We start from the raw sequence: 20,445 nt of genomic DNA on the forward strand, positions 1-20,445 counted from the left end.
CTCTCCACCAAATATACTAACACGCACCCTACCTCTTTTCCAACACCCTCAGAAGATAAAGTCTTCTTCTGTGTCTTCCCCTCATCCAAGCCACTTGACGCTATGCTTCTATTTTTTCCAGCATTCTCCTGAATCTTCAGGATTCTTCCTCCACTGCCTTCTTCCCTTCTGCCTACATACAAGTTCAAGTACCTCCAGTCCTAAAACAGACACCCAAGACAAAATACCCCTCTTCTTACTCACATTCTTCTCCAGATATCATCTAAATTTTCTTCTCTTCCAAAAAGATTAAACAATTTCCTCTTTAAACACCTAATTCTCTTGGATTTAGTGGTACTGCCCTTCCCTGATGGCCCCTCTACTCATCTGATCACGTGGTCTTTGTCTCCTCCAGGGGTGTCAGCTCCTGGACTGACTCCCTAAAAGTTGATTTTCCCCAAGATTTAAAGCCTCCGTCCACTTCTCACTTGATTTATGTTTTCTGAATGATCTTGCCCATCTATGTATGTATGATACTCAAATTTCCATATATCCAACCCAAACCTCTTCCCTAAGCTTCAGATTGATATATGGGACCATCGATTGGACATATTTACCTGGAAGTCCCTCAAGTACTTCAAACACAGAGGATCAAATAGAACCTCATTTATATCACTACTGCTTCATTGGCAGAGGTCCTATGCCGTGTGATTAGGAGAGAATGCCTGGGCTCGAATTACAGCCCTAAGCACTTTCCAGACGTGACCTTGGGTAAGTTCCTTAATCACTGCGAAGATGGAGATAACTACAGTCCAATGCCCAGAGGGGTGCGTGAAGAGTTAAATGGGCAGCATGTGGCACCTCTGCTCAGTACCCTGTGCCAGCAGGTGAGCTGTCAATGGGAGCCACTAGCGTCATTATCACTTCCCACACTCAGTCTTTCTCTCCTGAATTCCCTCCACTCCTTATCTCATCTGGGAGTGCTGGCAGCGCACAAGCCAGCAACCTGGAGCTGTGGCTGACTCTCCTCCCAGTAACTCCATGAAGACTACCAGTCACAAGTCCAGTAGATTTTTCCCTCCTAAACGTTTCTCAAATCCCACCTCTCCTCTCCATCTCTACAACCACTGCCTGAATCCAGGCTCTCACCCTCTCTCCTTTGAGCACCTTCTCTCCAGTCTCAAACCCTCTAAATAAGAATCGTTCATGTCACTCCCATCCTGAATACACAGCAGTCTGACACCCCAGCTGGCTCTAGATAGACACTACTCAAGAAATAGGTGAAATAGAAATATTGAAGTCTTGAGGCCATTTCAGTGTCTTAATGGGGTTAATAATGCAGAATATAGGCAGTTGCTGTGGTCCTATTAATGCTTGGGCATGTGATGACTGTACCCATGAATGACCTCCATCATTGTGCTCAGAAAAGGCTGTACTTTTGGACTCCCAGGTTTGCACAGCTGGAAGGGACTTCCAGCACACACCACTGGGTGTCTACCAGCATCCATGCTTAGCTCCCCTTGTCCCTCTCTGAGGAGACTGGAAAAACGAACTACTTTCACAGCTCCTCTTACAGGTAAGGGTAACAAATGAGACATCAATAGTTTGCTGGGGCTTCTGGGAAAACTTTGCTCTTCTGATGAGAGGGGCAGGCTTTGCTGATACCATCCTTCCCCTCTTCTTTCTGAGGTACCCGGAAATATGAACCTGGCACCGTGGGAGCCATTGAGGGACTGAGGAAAAAGATCAAGAGAATGTCTGAGGTGCTGGCCTCGACATCCCTGTGCTCCCGTAATGGGACTCCAGGGAGAAAGGAACTTGCCCAAGAACCCTGCAGCCACTCTGGACGGCTCACTGGGTAGGGGAAGTCTGTTGTTTTGATGGGGGGACAGCTGGTAAGGAAGATAGCTGCAAATTCTTTCCTTGGAATGACTGCCTCAAAGAAGTATCACACAAGTAGGGAGCCCATGCTAAAGTAACAGCAAATTAACACCGCAAGCTGTTCTAGGTTTTCACAGCCCCAGCTACGGGTTAAGGAAACCTGTAATTAACGCTCTGCCCCATGCCTTCCATGATTTGTCACGGCTGCAGGCTCAGGGGTGGAAAGAGAGAAAAGGCCCCACAGATGACCAGGCATATTTTCTAGTCACACCCACCTCCTCAAGTTCATTAACACCTCCCACATAACTCACAGAGATAGCGGTGCACGGCCAGCAACTAATGAACGCAGTTATCAAAGCGCTGAGAGCGTCTGCAGCACAAGCTAGTGAGGCCCTGGCAGAGGAAAGCCAGTAGTTCCCTGTTCACATTCTCTGCTCCGAGAACCCAGTGTACAATGGTTAAATCTGGGACCACCCGAGAGACTATTTACTTGAATATTTAAAAAGAAAGAAGCTTGATTTGAAGGCAGAATCACATATAAATAAGTCCCATGACCCTAAGTTCTGAGGACAGCCACAGAAGAAAACTCCAGGGTATTAAGACATCCCAGCTCATCTTATATAAAGTCACAGGGAAAGACAAAAGAACAATAACAAAGAAATGCAGACTGGAAGCAAATAAGTGTGGTTATTTTCTCCATATTTTCAATACGACGATAGGTCTCTCTCTTCAATAGTTACATTCTTTAAAAGTAGTGCGTAAATTGGTCTTTGTTGATAAACCTAACCGTGTTATAAACACCCTAAAATAAATATTTGAAGAGACTTTTATGTGTCCTTTATTTTTTTACGAAGTATTCTCTTTTCTGTTTTTTAAATCACTTTTTCACATTCTAGCTTTCTTGAAACTGAGGTACACCCACATATCCAAACATTTGCACTGAATTTCATTTCCAGTTCACACTCGACAGTTACCTCTTCTCATCAGAGCAATTACACTTTTAAAGATGGAAGTAGAGTCGATCTACAATGTTGTGTTAGTTTCAGGTGTACAGCAGAGTGATTCAGTATTTTTGCAGCTTATACTCCATTAAATGTTATTACACGATAATGGGTATAATTCCCTCTGCTATACAGTAGAACCTTGTTTGCTCATCTATTTTATACATAGTAATTTGTATCTGTTAATCCCACACCCCTGGTTTGTCTCTTCCCCCTTCTTTCTCCCCTTTGGTAACCACAAGTTTTTTTCTATGTCCGTGAGTCTGTTTCTGTTTTGTATATACATTCATTTGTATTATTTTTTAGATTCTACATATAAAATGATATCATATAGTATTTGTCTTTCTCTGTCTGATTTATTTCATTAGCATAATATTCTCTAGGTCCACCCATGTAGCTGCAAATGGTAGTATTTCATTGTTTTATGGCTAATATTCCATTGTTTGTATATACCACATCTTCTTAATCCAATCATCTGTTGATGGGCATTTGGGTTGCTTCCATGTCTTAGCTATTGTAAACAGTCCTGCTATGAGCACTAGGGTGTGTTTATCTTTTCTAATTAGTGCTTTGGGGTTCTTTAAAGATATATACTCAGGAGTGGAATTGCTGGATCACATGGTAGTTCTATTTTTAGGTTTGTTTTTTTTTTAAGGAAACTCCGTACTATTTTCCATAGTGGCTATACCAATTTACACTCTCACCAACAGTGTAGGAGGGTCCCCTTTTCTCCACATCCTCTTCAACATTTGTTATTTGTAGATTTTTGCTGTTAGCCATTCTGACAAGTGTGAGATAATGCCTCATTTTGGTTTTGATCTGCATATCTCTAATAACTAGGGGTGTTGAGCATCTTTTCATGTACCTGTTGGCAGTCTGTATATCTTCTTTGGAAAAATGGCTATTCAAGTCTTCTGCCATTTTTGATTGGATTGTGTGTGGGGGGGGTGACATTGAGTTTTATGAGATATGCTGTTTTTTAAAATACATAGATTTTTTTATCTCAAAGGCAAATTTGCTATGCTTTCCCTCCCCCACCTTTTTGCTGAAGGAACAAAAGACATTTTATAAAAATGTCTTTTTATAAAAAGAGAAGACTTTAAATGCTTACTGTAGTGGATTCTGTGGTCTGCCACCTAGACCTTTTGTGTTTAGGACACAGGCATCCTTGCCCCGATGCTGGGAACGCTGGTGGCTCACAGCTCTCATTGAACTGGTCTCATGGGTTTACCCTCAGCCATGGAGACCCAACTACACCAATTTTTCCCTCCCTGGGGGTAGCTTGTAGCCAATGACCATCAATGCTAGAGTATAAATGACCCATGCCCTTGCCCCAAGACTGGACAACTCTAAAGATACAATCCAGCTCTAGAGCTCACCATGGGATCCACTGAAACATTTGTTCATTGGAGTTCAACCCCACTCTCTGCCCAACACTGATCCCTTCACTCCCACACTGATGTTGACCCTGAGAGTGCTCCCCAGTAAACTCATTCCACACAAATCTCCTTCTCAGAGTTTGCTTCCTGGAAACCCAATCTAAGACATTCATCTTATTCTTCCTAAGACTTTCATTATTCTAGTTATTTTATGAATGGGTGTGGGAGAAGATCTGAGACCTCAGCCAAGTCCAGTTCAGGGACAAAGCTTCCCCGTCCTCTTCTCACTGCCCTAAATATTTGGCTATAAAGGTGAAGGTAAAAATTCCCATTAAGTTGGAACAAAACTACAGGTATTTACTGAAATGCATGGAGTGATCCTTTTACTAAAAATGTGTCAAGGACATTTTAATCATATCTAGTCCAAACAAGCATGTACACGCACACACGTATATACAAAAGAAAGAGAAATGAACTTAGGGAAAGAAATAAAAATAAATTTTCATCATAGTTTAAAATATTGTTTAAAAAATTACCTGTGGATTCTTCTCACCTGAAGTACCCATTATTAAAAAATATTAACAATAAGAGTCTGTTCCCTAAATTAAATTGGAGTTATTTCACTTTGCCTAACACACAGGAACAGTAATTTCGTTTTCCCTTTTCTTTTCGCACAACTGGGATAACAAACAATTCTGTGTAGAACCCAAGCACTGCACTGATGTTGTTTATTCTGACTCTCAGGGATCTCTTTTCTCCTCTCCCCCTTCTATTCTGTCTTCAACTAATTTTCCCATATTTATATACAAATTTGCATTGTAAATTCAAGTAAGCACAAACCATGTTCCTCAAGTGATCGGTGGCCATAGATTTTTTTTCCCAAGGAGGTATTTTTAGTTTTAATTTTATTACACTTAATTTCTTTATATTTATTCCCACAGGTCAATGATTTTACATAGATGCCTCCATATAATCATATCATGGTCACTTTTTTTCCTCCCTTTCTTGCTTGGTTCCCTTTCCTTTTGCTTCTCTTGCCTTTATTTTGGCAGTATTTCCAACATGGAACCCGTATCAACACCAGTGTGTGTGCTTCATATTCTTTTCTGAACTCACAGTATTGATCTACGCACATGTACATTTACACACACATGTACAGAAGATCTTATGTACACCCTTCTACATTTTGTTTTCTCACTCACTACCTCTCTTAAAGTCATCTGGCATGGGTCAAATTCACAACCCATTATGTGACCATATCACAGTATTTTCAACCATTCCACTAATGAGAGTTATTTACTTTTAGGGTTTTATTTGTCACCATACACAACGCTGCAGTAAATAATACCCACTTTTTAAAAGTGGATTTTAAGATTTTAGATATCATTGGTATAGATTTTTAAGACTGGAATTGCTAGGTCAAAGCTCATATGTATTTCTAATATAACAGATATACCAAATTGCTTTCTAAAAACCTTATTAAATTACACATATATCAGCCCTGTATGCTTTTCTCTACGTACACATTAACATTTTATGCCAATTGTATTCACTTTTATTTATACCAGATTTTTCCTGATTAGGCAAATAGTATGTTGATGTTTGGCATTATATCAGACCCATCTTAGAGTATAGAGTGGTCCAGGGGTTGGATGTAATCCCAGCTCCAGCCAACTGTTAAAGTATGATTCCAGGAAATAACACAACTATACCTTACCCTTCCTCCATTATGACCCATGGTATCATGACTGTCATGAAAGGGGCTTGCACATGGCACTCACCAATGACATATTCCACCCTGAAGAGGTCCCTTCTAGGGTTATAGGGACGATTGAAGTCGATCTGGATGTAGAAAGACTGTCCTCTACGTACAATCAGCTTGTTGTTGCTGTATTTGTCGGTGTGGTGATCCACTTTGTTGCTGTCCCATCTCTCCTTGAACAGGTGAACACCCGTAACATTAAGGTAGTCTATACACAAAGAAAACAATCAAGAGAAACCACTGAGTAACTTTGGTTTAAACACAAACTCGAAAAACAAGACTATTTTTCCTGAAGACGCAAGGTAGTAAGGTTTATTAGATAAAACGCTATACAGGGGGCTGGTAGATTTGGGAGCCAGTCTCTTGTGACAGCCTTGTTTTCAAAGGAGATTTTTTTAAAAGCATTTTCCCCTTCTGATCTCATCTCAGACCACACGGCACTCACTTTGGGATAATAAAGCTGTGTTGATAATGCCTATCAATAGGTCTAGATACAGAGGAACTGGCACCCGAGTTCAAGGCTTCACTTCCGAGTCTCACGTTGGTTTACGTTATGTCAGGTGCTTCCCACGATGACTACAGCCTCCACACGTTGGGATAAGCAGGGGATGCCACTTCAATTTTCTTAGCTTTAAAAAGGGAGGAATCAAATCTGACAAAGCCTGCAAGGGATGTTCTAAGGACAAAGTTGATCATCAGTCCAAAATTCTCCTCCTCCTTCAGGGAAAGTCAACCCACAGCCCCCTTCTTTAATTCTAAAAGTAGATCTTGTCCTTCAAAGGCAGGAAACAGAGGGAACAGGCATGGAGGAAGGATACCAGCATTCCTATGAGGTAGGTACGATTGTTTCCACTTTGCCCAGGCTGAAACAAGACTCAATTTCCCTGGCTACTAAACAGCCAATCTGGAAGCAAACCCTGATGTGACGCCGAAATCTACAGGCTTTTCCTCTGATTTTTGGAATCGGGAGTGTAAGTGTCAGTTATATATTTACCTGAGACACGATAGCGCTGGATAAAAGTTAGATGTCCTCTTGCTTTTTTCCCATTCCCTCTGCAAATGATCACTGAATGTGAAGGTAACTCTAACTACCCGTCTACAGTTTAGAAGATCTAGTCTAAAGACAGATTTCTGTGTATGCATTTGGAGTTCTAAAGGGGCACTGGAGAGAGAATGCTGGGCGAGGTGGCGGGTGTGCACTGGCCTCTTGCCTTCCCTCCCTTTTCCTGACCTTGACTGCTGCATGGTTTGTCCTCATGGCCGTGAACTCAGTGTACATAGAGAGCTGGGGCTTCACCCTGAAAGGGCTCAGTGATTTCCTCTGCTTTTACACAGGAATCCTGTGCAGGACCCCTGGTGCTCTCTGGCCTCATTTTTTCTCATAGGCAAAATGGAGAAATTGGGTTCATTAAGGTACTCTATAGGTCTAAAGTCTAGGAGTCCCTGCAACACCCTTGATGAATTCAAAGTCCAGGTAATCCTGAGTTTGAATCTCAGGTCTCATAATTACTTAGGTAAAGGATGTTGCCTCTCAGAAGCTGAGTTTTCTCACCTTTAAAATGAAGATACTAATATCTTGAGAATTTCTACAAAGATTCAATGACCTAACAGCGCAATGGGTCTGGCTCTATGCCTGGTGCACAGTGGGACCAGAGGCTTCCTTCGAGCTTGCTGACTATGAACTGCCATGGTGCCACTTCTTACATGGTGCTCAGTGGACTATCCTGACGGCAACATTGTAGCCAACAGAAAGTGCAAGATGCAATTTTATTTTTGCTTCATCTCAGAACCCTGTAGTACATGGTCCCCTGAAGGGCAGTTTCCTTCCATTATGCTGTGATATGAAGAGGTTTATTTCTATAGCTCTCTCTTCCAAGCTGCCTTCCTCCTAAGTTCTCTGGTCTTATTAAGGTCACACTCCCCAGTGCTAAACCAGCTTCAGAAAGAGCTGGAGAATCATAAACGTCCCAACTGAGAAGAGCCTTAGTAATCAACTCATCTGGCCCTCTTTCTTAGCACCATGACTTTTAATAATGTTTTATTTTTTAAAAATGTCTAAAAACCTAACTCCTCAGAAAAGGGTTTAATCAGCTCTCCATTCATCAGCACCAATGGAAGGAATATACTGATACTGCACTGTCACAGACTCTCAGAGGGCAAAGGGACTTTCTGGACCATCTGGTAGACCTGCTATGTATTGCACGAAACATCTCCATGAAAATCCTAATACTTAGGCTTTTAGCCTCCATCTGAGCTGGGAGCCCACTACCTTATAAAGCAAACAGGCCATTTTTAAACCACCCAATTATTTGAAAAATCCTTATAAGATGAACTGACATCTTTTTCCCTGTAATTTTTCTAACCATAGATCCTGGTTCCAACTTCTGCGTAAATATAGAATAAGTTCTATTCATTTCATCTGGCACTCTTTTGGTATATGAAGACTATTGTTAGGGTTTCTCTGAGTAAAACATTCTCCACATCTTCAACTGTTCTTTAAGAAATTATTTCCAGACCTTCTACCCATTACTGTGTTCTGAAATATACATATTCCATTTTACGTATTTCTCTCTTATAGCGTTTTTCCTAGAATTAAGTACATTACTCTGGTTATGGTTTTTCCAATGAAAACCAATGAGACCACTGAATCTTTCAAAATAAATAGTATATTTCTATGATTTCAATCCAAGATACCATTAGTGTTTTGAATACTCTTTTTTTTTTTTTTTGCAGTACGTGGGCCTCTCACTGTTGTGGCCTCTCCCGTTGCGGAGCACAGGCTCTGGACGCGCAGACTCAGCGGCCATGGCTCACGGGCCCAGCCGCTCCGCGGCATGTGGGATCTTCCCGGACCGGGGCACGAACCCGTGTCCCCTGCATCGGCAGGCAGACTCTCAACCACTGCGCCACCAGGGAAGCCCTGGATACTCTTATTGTTGATTTACATTAAGCATCTGATGAAGCAAAATGCTTAAAAATACATTCTGATGTCACTTCTACCAGTAGTGGATTAAAACTCAGTCCAGACCCCTATAAGTCATTTTCTCATGTTGTTATTCAGCCATTTCTATCAATGCAACTGTTTTTTTCTTTTTAGCTCAGTTTTAAGGCCTTACATGTATTCACATTAAATTTCGTCCTGTTGTATTTGGTTAATTGCTCTGAATTCTTAAGATAACTTCAGACCCTAAGTATATATTCACTATATTAACATCCTCCCTAATTTCCTGTCCTCCAGGAATTTCGTAAGTGTGGTATTTTATGTTGCCATTCGAGACATGGATATAGATGTTGATTAGGGCACCCCCAAATAAATGCAACTTAAGTAAATGCACAGTGGTGGATACTGAAGAGTGAACAGGTAATTATGATATAGTGTCATGAACACCCTGACAAAGGAAGTATAGGAGTCTGAGTAGGGGAGGGTTTCTGGCTAGGAGCCCCTAACCCAGATTGGGGGGGGTGATTAAGGAAGCTTTCTGGAGGAAGTGAGGTATAAGCAGGGGTCAGGAAGCTGAGCAAGTTTTCCAGGTAAAAAGAGAGGTGGGGAAGAGGGGAGGATGAGTGAAGACTGAGGAGAGAGAGGGCATGGTTTACTTTAAAAGCTGAAAGGTGATTGGCTGGCCAGAGCGTAGCAGTGGGACCACAGTGGAAGGGAAGGCAGGAGCTGCTCCTGCAGGCCTTGCAGACCGTGTTAAGGAACGTGGACTCTAATTGCATTAGGGATCCAGTGAAGAATCTGAAAGAGCAAACGGACATAGTTAGATTTGTGCCTGTGCAAACGTAAACTGCTTCTTCCAGTGACAGAGGGGAAAACGGATTGGGCAGGGGCAGTGCTGGAATTCCAGGTGAGGGGTGGGGAGCGTCCAGTCTGCCTGTAGGGAGTGAATGCCCTGGTCCTGGCGCACTGCCTTAACAAGACGTAGTTTAGGTTGAAAGAGCCTTCTCATCACCTAGGCTCCATTCGCCACAGACAGGAAAGGAATTTGCTTCTCCCTGTCCAAGCCCAGTTCCTCACAGAACAGAACAGAACAGAGCAGCTCATTGCTAAGCTACTTTTTTTTTTTTTTTTTTTTTGGTTTTGAGAGAGATATTGTAGATGGAAACTTGGCAGCCTGCTCTTTCAAAGTGACAGCTTTCAAAAGTCTACCTAACGCAATTTAGCTTAATTCCAAAACATCAGAAAATGGACTGCTAAAGAAAAAATCTCTCCTCATGAGCCAGCTGCCTCCCTGTCTTCCTACCCTTCCCCTAATATGAAAAAAGTGGATTAAAAGTGGATTATTTTCACCTTAGCTGGTAAAGATATTCTTCAGAGAATGATTATACCTGTCACAGATGGAACCTTTAAATAAGTTAAATGTTTAGGTTCATATCCTAGGAATTCCCTAGTGAACGGAGATCTCCATGCAATCTTTGGTAACATTATTACCGAACTATAGGTGTAAATATTGTCCATGAGGAGGTAGGTCTGTTTATTGTGAAAACAACAGGGTGAAGTTTCCTTTCTCATATTCCTTTTGGACACCCAGAATTTTAAACTTTCATTAATTTGAATCCTTAAAAACATTTTCTTAAACAGCTTATTGTTTTCAACCGTTGCTATTAAAATATCCTGTACTCTGTATAAGAAATGCTCAGCGGAAGCTAGAAAGAGAGAAATGAGTCTAACACCTTCTCCAGGGACGAAAATCCCTCTATATTTCTATTTCTCTATTGGTCTAGTTCTCCTCTAGCCGGAAGTATCTCAACAGCCTCCAAACGTGTCTCCTTCTCTCCATTTTCTCCTCACTATTATTTTTATAAACATAATTCTGATTCTGTCATTTGCTATTTAGAATCCTTTGCAAGTCCCCCGTATCTGCAGGAGGAAAGGTAAGGTCTTCAAGGCCTGTTAGGATGTGATCCCTGCTTACTTTTCTCAGGCTCATCTCCCCTCTCTTGTCCTCACTACTTAACATACACTGTGCTCTCTGCTAGAAATGCCCTTCCAGGCACTTGTCTGCCTGGGGCACGCCTACTTATCGTCTAAGACCTAACTCAGGTGTCCTGTATTTACGAAACCTTCCTCGTCTTCTTTCCCACTCCACCGACACCACTGGTCATTCCTTTTCTTTGTTTGTTTCATCTACTAGGTGGACAGTTGCTTGAGGCCAGGTATTGACTTGTTCATTTTTGTGTCCCCAGAGAAAGATCGGTATCGTTCCCGACACAATCATTAAACATTTTCCCACAAATCAAGTGGAAAGTGTGAACTGGTTCTATACAACATCGTTTCTTAATCATACACTGAAGGCCTTTTTTATTCTTTCAATAACCTCGAATCCAGAGAGGTTTACTCTGCACAAAGGCGAGATGGATGACTAACTAGTCAGTTAGTTGATTTCGTTCTGACGTGGAGTCGTGGGAGGGAGGAGACGATCAGAAAGGCACAGACCCCATTACCCTGAAAAATACTAGATCCCACTTGCATTTGGTTTTTTTTATAGATCTAGCTTGCTTTCCAGTTTGAATTCAAATTGCATTAGACCTGACAAATGAGTATTATAATTACTACTGCAAATTGATCACCTACTGTTAATAACACAGAGTCAAACCAGCCCAAGAATATAAGGTTATCTTCCGGAACATCTCCTGCTAAAATAACCTTCCAGACCAGGAAGGCTCTAGAGAGATTTTCAGAAACACCAAATGAGCAAGCAAAACATTAGAGATGGATGCAAATCCAAACAATCTGAGGGGATTTTCAGATATTTTTCTCGGCTACAATTGAGTTCAAAGGGGGCATTAAGGATCCCTAAAAACACAGGAGGACATCAAACACCTCCATGGACTGGCTGGTCCCATCTCCGGGGTTCCACCGTCACCTCAAATATCTCAGTGTTTCTTAAATCTTATGCTGCCACATGGGAGGAACCTTATGTACGTTTGTACATTTTGAAATACAGGCAAAAATAATTCTTAACCAAATGGTCACTGAAGTTGTGAATTAAAGGTATTACACACGCTCAATATATATTATATACATCGATTGCCACAAGACTGTTCAAAGCGAAAAATCTGGCATTTTCCCTCTCTTGCCTCTCTGCCCTTCTCAGTCAATTTCACAAGAGTCGCATGCTAACGGGACACTTTGGAAAGCTTCCATGTAACAAATGTGGAGTTTGTCTTAGGGCTTTGTTATCCTGGAGGCAGTCATCCTCAGGCAAGATCACGAGGTACAAGCCCTCCACTAGTGGCCACTGAGGAAACTGCAAGAAGACGGCACTTAAACCCACGTGATTAGGTCTTAGCAGGGACTTGGGGACAACTTGAAAGACTTAGTCCCAGGACACCCACTTTTAGTACAATTAAACAGAGATTTGAAATGTGAAGGATAACTGGGAAACGGACCTCCTTGATCAAGACAGTGTTCTTTTTCTTCTGTTCTAGTCATCGGGGCCTTACTGCTATACTTCCTGGGTTCAGAGGTCCTATCTTCAGAGCATGTAGCACTTAGCTCATCTGTATGAGAACTATGAAATGGATGCGTGTTTAAGAAACCTGGAACCTGTTAATAATAATAAGGTTACAATGACTCTAGGGCTGATGAGTCATTAATTTCTCAAGGGATTGATTTTTCACTGGACACACATTCCTATGCCAGGGCCTGTATTAAGTACCCCAGAATGTCACTTGGATTGTGGACACATATGACTGCCAAGCAAATAATGACTGATCTTTCAAAATAATTCAGTTCAAACTAACTCCCCACCTCTGCCTCCAAAAAATAAGTAACCAAAAAACCAGTATCCCAGATTTTTAAAAAGTGTCCTTCCTGCTCAAGTTCTTTGGCAGTTTTCTTACTGGCAACATTTTGGTTCATTTTAATTCTATGGGGGCTGCAGGCTCGCACATATCCCCCTTAGAATCAAGGCTCCCTTGGGTGGGTTCCTGACCTTGCAGAGGTATGATAAACTGCACATTCTGAATCAATGAGCATGCATTGATTGGGTGTTCTCACAGCCACTGGTCATTTGATCCTCACGGCAACTGTGGAGTAGGTATTGCTCCCATTTTGCTGATGGGGAAACTGAGGCTCAGAACACTTACATGACTTTCTGGGGGTCCCAGGGTGAGCAAATGGCAGATGTGGGACAGGACCCCGGGTCTTTTGAGTCCTGGACCAGGGGACACTTTGCCACACCTCACTGCCTCAGTGGTGCCTCCCATTTCTCCTGTGCCCCTTTCTCTTTCTGCTCCCCCCCCACTTCTTCCAGCACTTTGCCCCCCTCTCCTGGGTCCCAGAGTCTTCTCTGCTAGAGGGGAATTTTGCTAGAAAACTGAATACACCAAGATAACTTGCTTGGTAATTTGACATCTGTACACTTTCCAATTTTATTTGCATTTAAAAAGAAGGAAGGAAGGAAGGAAGGAAGGAAGGAAGGGAGGGAGGAAGACTCCTAGACTGAGAAGTGAAGGAGTGAACACCAAGCGCTTACATTGGTTTCCATTTCCCAGCCTATAACATGGGGATTTAGATGAGTTGACTAGCAAGTCCTTTAAAACTCATTTCTGCGGTTCTAATGGTGGCGTTTTAGAGAGTGTAGCAGCTAGTAGGGACAGAGCTCGGAACTCCAAGTTCACACCTTGTCTTGGTCCCTCGACTCAACCGAAGATGCCCTTCAGTTCCGTGAGCCCCCTGCTCCCAGTTTGGATGGTACCCCACGGGTGGTACTGGATATCTCTCTGTCTTCGCAATTGGATATCACACCGTCCAGACATGATACTAACACAATCAAACTTGCCCACCAGACCCAGGCTGTTCTCTGACTTTCTGGGTTTGTTCGTAATCCACATTGTCCTTTCCCTTTGCTTTCAACCTCTGGTCTCTTTCGGACAAGGCAGATTAACCACACACACAGGGTGATCGTGGGCACCTACTCCTACAAGTGGGTGTTTACCCCCCAGTGAAAGCACACAGAGCCCCTCAGGAGCAAAAGTGGGTTTGGGTGCATGTGTGCAACTGACAAAATGTGCTCCCCGCTGGATGCCGTTCAGGGACGTGAGTCTGAATGTCCCTGCCATGGCCCAAGGGAGCGGTGTCTGTGCCACCAAGCCACTGCTGGTAACTGGGCCCTGTCACAGCTGACAGGGCTGAGTGGAGGTCAGCAGCTGGCGGCTGCTCCCAGAGCAGGTCCCTCCGGATGGGCGGAGACAAGAGCAGAGGAAGCAGCTCGCCTCACCTGCCCCCCAGCCTGCTCTGGAGAGAAGCAGAGGGCTTCCATCCCCATTACCGTCAGGGTCCAACATCTCTCACCAGCTCTGAGACTCACAGCGATGGATGCGGGGACGGGGCAGGAAGGAGGTGTGAGCTAGACAATCACAAAAGCCACAGTGTTTTGGAAGTGGAAACTTCCAGCTAGAGAACATTCTTAAAAATAAAACAGTAGGGCTGGAAGAGGACTCCGCTAATGCCCTTGTTTTGCAGAGGTGACTTCCTTGAGATTACAAAGCCATTAAGTGGCAGAACTGGGACAAGGATCCTGGCCTTTTAACTCTCAAAAGAGGGTTTGGGAGGCCCTTTCTTTAAAACCAGAGACTGGTCGTGGACCAGTGTTTGTGGGAGCTCGGTGGAGACAGAGGGTGCCGAGCCAGCACCCGCAGGGAAGGCCGGCCGTGGCGGCCCAGGAGGTGACTGTACCTTGCAGGTTGAAGCCCCGGGGCACCAGCCCATGAAGCTCCATGGTGGGGGGATCATTCTCTGATGCGTTGGAGGTGTTGGGGGGGATGGCTCTCCTGCCTCCAAAGGTGGCCCCCGAGGACTCCGACATTCTCAGCCTCACAGGCTCCTTGGGGGGAGAAAAGGAGGCACGGAAAGGAAGGTGAAGCCAGTTGCATTTGTGATAAGGACTCAGAAACAGGGAGACACATCTGTCTGTGACGACTCTAGAACAACACATTTTGAGTTTCGCATAAATGAACCCTGAGATGTGGCAGGAAGGATGAGTCTAATGATGGACTACGGTTCCCCAAGGATCTCGGGGAGATTTCGTGTTTGTCAAAACATATGGAAAGCAGAAGAAAGAGGGCTTATTTGAAGAAATGAAAAACGTAAAAGATTTTGGAAAGCAGGGTCTTTTTCTCATTTCCCCTAAAGGCAATCTCTTGAAAGAAACGTTTGCTATCCTATGCAGGTACCTCTGCCCATTTTATATAGACTTATGAGGCTTACGTCACTATAAGAATAAACTCATACACCCATGTCCAGATCAGTGGCAGAGTTACCTGCAGAGCCAGATCCAGAGAGGATCATGGCATCCTCTCAAGCATTCACGTCTGCAAGTTAATTCAGCCAATATTTATCGAGCCCCCCCATGCGTTCTGGGCACTTGGGGTACATCTGAGAACAAAACAGGAGGATGCTTGAATTGAAAGCTTCCAGTCTAGGCGGGGTACGGATGAGCCCACCAAGATTCTTAAGTGAACTCGCTCGGTAGGGTGTGAGAAGGTGGTCGCTGCCTTGGAGTCAGGACCACAGGAGGCGGGACAAGGGAGGGGAGATTTGGGGTAGGTGAGGCAGAGGCCACTGCAATATTAAATAGGGCTGTAAATAGCCCGCTCGCTAAACTTACTGGGTCAGCTAACACTGCCCTTGCTCCACGCCTGCTTCCCCTTCCTTTGGAGTTTGTGTGGACAAACAACCCGTTTAATCACCACACCTCCCCGTCGGGGTCTTGTTGACCAACAGACCAGATGAAGGGAGACCTTGTTTCTGGCTCCAATGAAGCTTTCCCCTTGATCACCTGGATTACCCAGTCACGACTCTGTTTCTTGGCTGTTTTCCGCACCCTCAGAAGATGAGAAGTAGCCCTTACAGAGGCGAGGGGAGTAGACTGTCCCAGAAATGTGTGGAGCGAAAATGGAGCACAGCTGGAGCCCCTTCCTAAGGCACTGGGGCTTGGAAGCAGACAGTAGCGCTTGGAAGTGTAAAGTCTGGGTGGGTATCCAGAAATACCTGCGGTCAGATTTACAGGCTCTGGCGGGTTAAGGGGTGGGGGGAGGGGAGAGAGAAGGGTTACGGATAGAGAGAAGGCAGGAAAAAGCCTTCCTCTGGTGGGGAGTGGCTGGGGTGGGCTGCAGGGCTGCTAGCGGAGGGGAATGTTTGGACAGAGCAGTGCGGTGGCCCGCTGGGAGAGAGAGCCATTAAAGCAGAGACTGGGGCGCCCCAGGTGCTGCCCGGGTGCAGGCCAGGCTGGGTGAGCGCAGGTGGGCAGAAGCACCCCCTTCTTGTCAGGTCTGGGCTGGGGCAGGTGCTCCAGTTCGGCTGCCTGCGGCTGGGGGGATGGGGTGCCAGCGATGGAGAGCGGAGCTGGACCACTCGCAGTGCCAGCCAAGCAGGTGTTCTTACCTGGCCCTGCCTGCCCCCCTCTGCAACCTTCTGCATTCTCTCTCCATAGTCCGCTCCCCTGAAGAAAGGGGTGGGGCTGTCCTTTGGGGGAGCACCCCAGGTGCCCCTTTTCAGGCAGCAGCGCCTTTAGGGAAGCTTCGTGGGATGCCTGAGAGAAGGCCTGCTCGGAAGTGGGGCTGCGTAGATGCGGAGTAAGGGGCGAAACGGAACTGGACCGCTGGGGCTGCTCCCGATACCCGCTGCCCCGCACTCCGGGCACCAACTGACGGATCGGCCCGGAAACCCAGGGGCAGGAGGTGGACGCAGGGCTGCGGGATGCCCCGGCAGAAGGGGCGGCTGCTTACCTGCGGTCCCCTCCCGAAGTGTCCCAGCGCAGGCTGGCTCTGGGCGTCTCTGGAGTACTCCCTCCAAAGGACACAGGCTAAACGACAGGAAACTTAGCTCTTAAATAACTTCCTAAGGACCCCCCCCCCCCGCTTCCTCCCCCCATCCCGCAGCGTTTTCTCCTCCCCCTTCTCGAAGGCTGGCGAAGCAGCAGCGTCTCTGGGACTTGCTGGTCACCCAGCCATGCTGCTGTTATTCCGGCATGACCCCCTCCCCCCGGCCCCCCTTTCTCCCAGTTTCCAACCTGGTGGCTGGGAGCCCCGGGCAGAGTGCCCTGCAGTGCCCGGCAGACTCCGCCCCCTTCCCCTCTCCCACTTTGGTCAGAAGGCTGGGAAGGAGGGGTCTTCCTGCACAAGGGAACGTTTTCGCCCTCCAGGATTCCGAGGGCGGCTGGTGCGGCTTGGCAGGAGGGAGGGTCTGCCCTCCTACAGACAAGTAACGGACAGCTGTGACCACGCACAGCAAGGAACGTGTCCTTGTTGGGTAAATAAAGCTGAGGGGCATGGGCTACATTCCTGAACCATCCACAGAGCCTCGCCACCATCTAACCACAAGATTTCCTGCCCGGGGTGGGGGTGGGGGGATGCCCAGCTGGAGGGAAGATGAGTAAATACCTTTCAGAGTGTTACAAAAATTAGAAAATAACTTTTTTTTTTTCTGAAAACCATTTTGGTTTCTTTTCAAATAATAGAAGAAAAAGAAAAGAAAAATTTCCTTCTAAAATTTTCCATACTTTCTTTTCCTCTGAGTCTTTATATCTCTATAGACTCCTATTTCCAGTCGTGGCTATCTCTAACCTTCTTTACTGTCTCCGTATTTCTGACCCTGTCACTTGATCTAATTTACTAGGGAAAAAAAACGATGCCACTGTTTAAGAATTCTCTCAGTTTTTTGCTACCAAATCTATGCACTCGCCTGCAAACTTACCCATCTTTTCCCTGTTTCTTCTTATTACTACAGTAGAAAGGTTCCCACCTTGTCCGTGGCCAAGTGCGCTGTGTCCCCCCTTTGCCTGTGTTCCCTGTCACCTTCTTCAGGGCCTTGCTGTGCGGCTTCTCCACTCTCCCTCCTGTACCTTCAGGCTCCCTGTCTCTAGCAGTTCCCTCCCATCAGCATGTATTCAACTTCAAGTCTCTTTAGTATTTTAAGAAACCCTTGCTCAACCCACATCCCCCAGCTATCGTTCCTTCTCTCCCCTCTTCGTTGCCAGCTTCTGCCCCCATCATTCTACGGAAACTGTAGTTCAGGGTCATCCATGGCCGTTGCTAGATCCAAAGGACAGGATCCAGTTCCCATCTACTTAACCTTTGGAGGCGCTGAACTCTGTTGCCCACCCTCGCCTTGAAGGTCTTTCCCCCGGGCCTCTGAGAGATGCGCTCTCTGGAGTTCCTCCATGTGCTACACAGGCTCCCTTGATGATTTCAGCAACCGCCATGATTTCAGTTTCCATCCTGACTTCTCCCACATCTAGGTCTTTAGTCATAATCTTTCCAGAGCTTCAGAGTCCCCTCTCTAACTGCCTACCAGCCATCTTCACTTGGCATGTCCCAACAATAACTTGCAGCTCATCATGTCTAAGATGAGATATATAATCTTCCCTAAAATCCTGGACCAGGAGTGTCCTGGATTCCTAGCTACCCTTGCCCACGTGGTCAGCCCTACACCCTCCAGATCAGGTTACACAGTTGCCAGGTCCCCCTGGGATTCCTGGCTGTGTTGTGCCTTTGGGACAGGCTTGCTACCCTCAAAACCACTACCACTGTGACCCTTTTGGCCTGAGACTCACTGATTATTGTGTGAACATGCATACGTGCTGGTTAACTTTCTAACTCTACCAAACCACCAGCCGAGGAGAGTCAAGCACACGATGGCTTTCTCTTGCCCAACAAATAGTGTCAGTAAGAGAGTGTCCGAGGGCACCACGCCGTAGCATGGGTGGTTGAAGCCCACCCACATTACAGACCCTTTGCCCACAGTCCTGGGTCTTAGAAATCAGCACAGAGTTTTCTGACCATACGGTGAGCCTTTGCTGGGCGAGAAAATGTGACCTCTGCAGGGGCAGCTGGGTGCATAGACTCAGATCTAAGGTGTCTTGTCTCTGAACATCATTTGCTTGGCATGGAGGTGGCACAGGGTATGTATTTAAGGAATGTAGCAGCTGGTGTTCAGCTAGGAAAACAAAAATGACTTGAGGTATTTTTAAAAGAGGGAATTTAACGCAGAAGATTGGTTACACAGGTGATGGAAAAGACAAGGTGACAAGTAGGGGCAGATGAGGCAGCAAGAGCAGGGAGGACGTGGCATCAACACGGCATGCGGGCTGGGGTTGTGTGGCCGAGACTGGAACCGCCAGAGCTCCACCCTTTCCCAGAAACACTGTCTGGGCTCCCGTAGGAGGAAGGACCCCTCTAGCTCGTTTCTTTCTTCTCCGTCCTCACTCCCTCCACAGTCTCCCATTTGCTACAGTCAGTTACAGTCAGTCAACGAAGGGGTCAGGGAAACACAACCTGCAGAGATGGCGTCACCACGCCTGTGATGGGGGGAAGGGCCCCAAGACCACCCGAGGTTCAATGAATCACAAGGTGGACCCGCCAGCCTGTCATCCTCACCGCTATGATTTAGGACAGCAAGAAGGTACAAAGCAAAATCAGCAAAGGGAAAAAGCACACGGGGCAGAGGCCAAAGGAAGCCGGGTACAAAGTCACAATGGTCCTCACCCGCGGGAGTCGCACAGCCCACGCTTGGCTCCCAGCTACACACTGTGACGACACGTGTGAAATGGCGTCACCAGGGAGACCATCAGAGACCCAGAGCCCACGAGTTTTATTGGAGCTGCTCACAGAGGCCCCCTCTGCCTGGCACGGACGAGTCTGCAGGCTCCCAGGAGGAAGCAGGCGCTCGACATAAACCACCCCGACTGTACAACGTAGGCACCTCGAGCCATGCCTCTAGGTCAAGGAGTGGTGGGACGTCTCCTGCAATCGGAGGCCCCCTCGCGAGCAGGCCTCTCTAAGGAGAGTGGGCAGGGCTCCGGGGGGGACGCCTTTCTTCACAGCCTCCCCACGCCCACCCAGGCAGATTGGAGCAGAGACAAGGTGGCCTCAGAGCAGACAGTTCCAGGATTGGCACATCAAGCCGTGGACCTTTCATCACGGTACGTCCAGTGCCTCTCGCTCCCTTCCCAGCATTGCTGTAGGGCCACAACCATGGCCTGGAGAGAGGAAACTCCAGTGGGAAAGTCACTGGGAAAATGGAGCTCTTCCCGCCACGTCCCCTGGCCTCACGGGCTCGAGATGGGACCTCTGGGGAGACGTGCATCCTCTCGGTGCATAAGCCCTGACACCTCTTCCCATTTCTCTGCAACCAAAGGGGTCACGATCCCAACATCCTGTTGATAAACCTTGAAGAAAGCTCCAATTTGTACCTCGTTGTCTCCTCCAGGGGCAGGGCAGGAAGTCCCGAACACATCACCTAGGGATCCTGGCTCCTGTCAGAAACATGTAGCAGCCTTTGGGAGTTGTAGGTAAACAGGAGGTGCGGGGTGGAGGGATTCCAAGTTCCCTTAATTTGACTCTTTGATTCTGCGTTCTCACTTATATGATATGGACACTCTTCTCTCCAAATAAACTACCATCTTTCTCCTACTTGGCAATACCCGGGACGCGGACT

At 46.1% G+C, this 20,445-nt stretch overlaps 1 protein-coding gene across 2 annotated transcripts in view; it reads right to left on the reverse strand.

Moving 5' to 3' along the window:
- Window positions 1–17,131, reverse strand: part of F13A1 (coagulation factor XIII A chain) — a 135,824-nt gene extending 118,693 nt beyond the window's left edge. Inside the window, exons 1-4 of one of the 2 annotated variants that reach the window (XM_060021597.1) lie at window positions 17,021–17,131; window positions 16,737–16,813; window positions 14,686–14,833; window positions 6,022–6,210 (exon numbers count right to left, since the gene is read on the reverse strand). In XM_060021597.1, the coding sequence (XP_059877580.1) occupies window positions 6,022–6,210; window positions 14,686–14,815 (319 nt within the window). In that variant the 5' untranslated portion in view covers window positions 14,816–14,833; window positions 16,737–16,813; window positions 17,021–17,131. Of the gene's footprint in view, window positions 1–6,021; window positions 6,211–14,685; window positions 14,834–16,736; window positions 16,829–17,020 lie in introns of those variants that run through there. The other variant, XM_060021596.1, reaches the window with a different exon arrangement.
- Window positions 17,132–20,445: the final 3,314 nt, after the last annotated feature.

This window comes from Delphinus delphis, chromosome 10 (genome assembly GCF_949987515.2).
Source record: "Delphinus delphis chromosome 10, mDelDel1.2, whole genome shotgun sequence".
In the NCBI taxonomy this organism is placed as follows: Eukaryota; Metazoa; Chordata; class Mammalia; order Artiodactyla; family Delphinidae; genus Delphinus; species Delphinus delphis.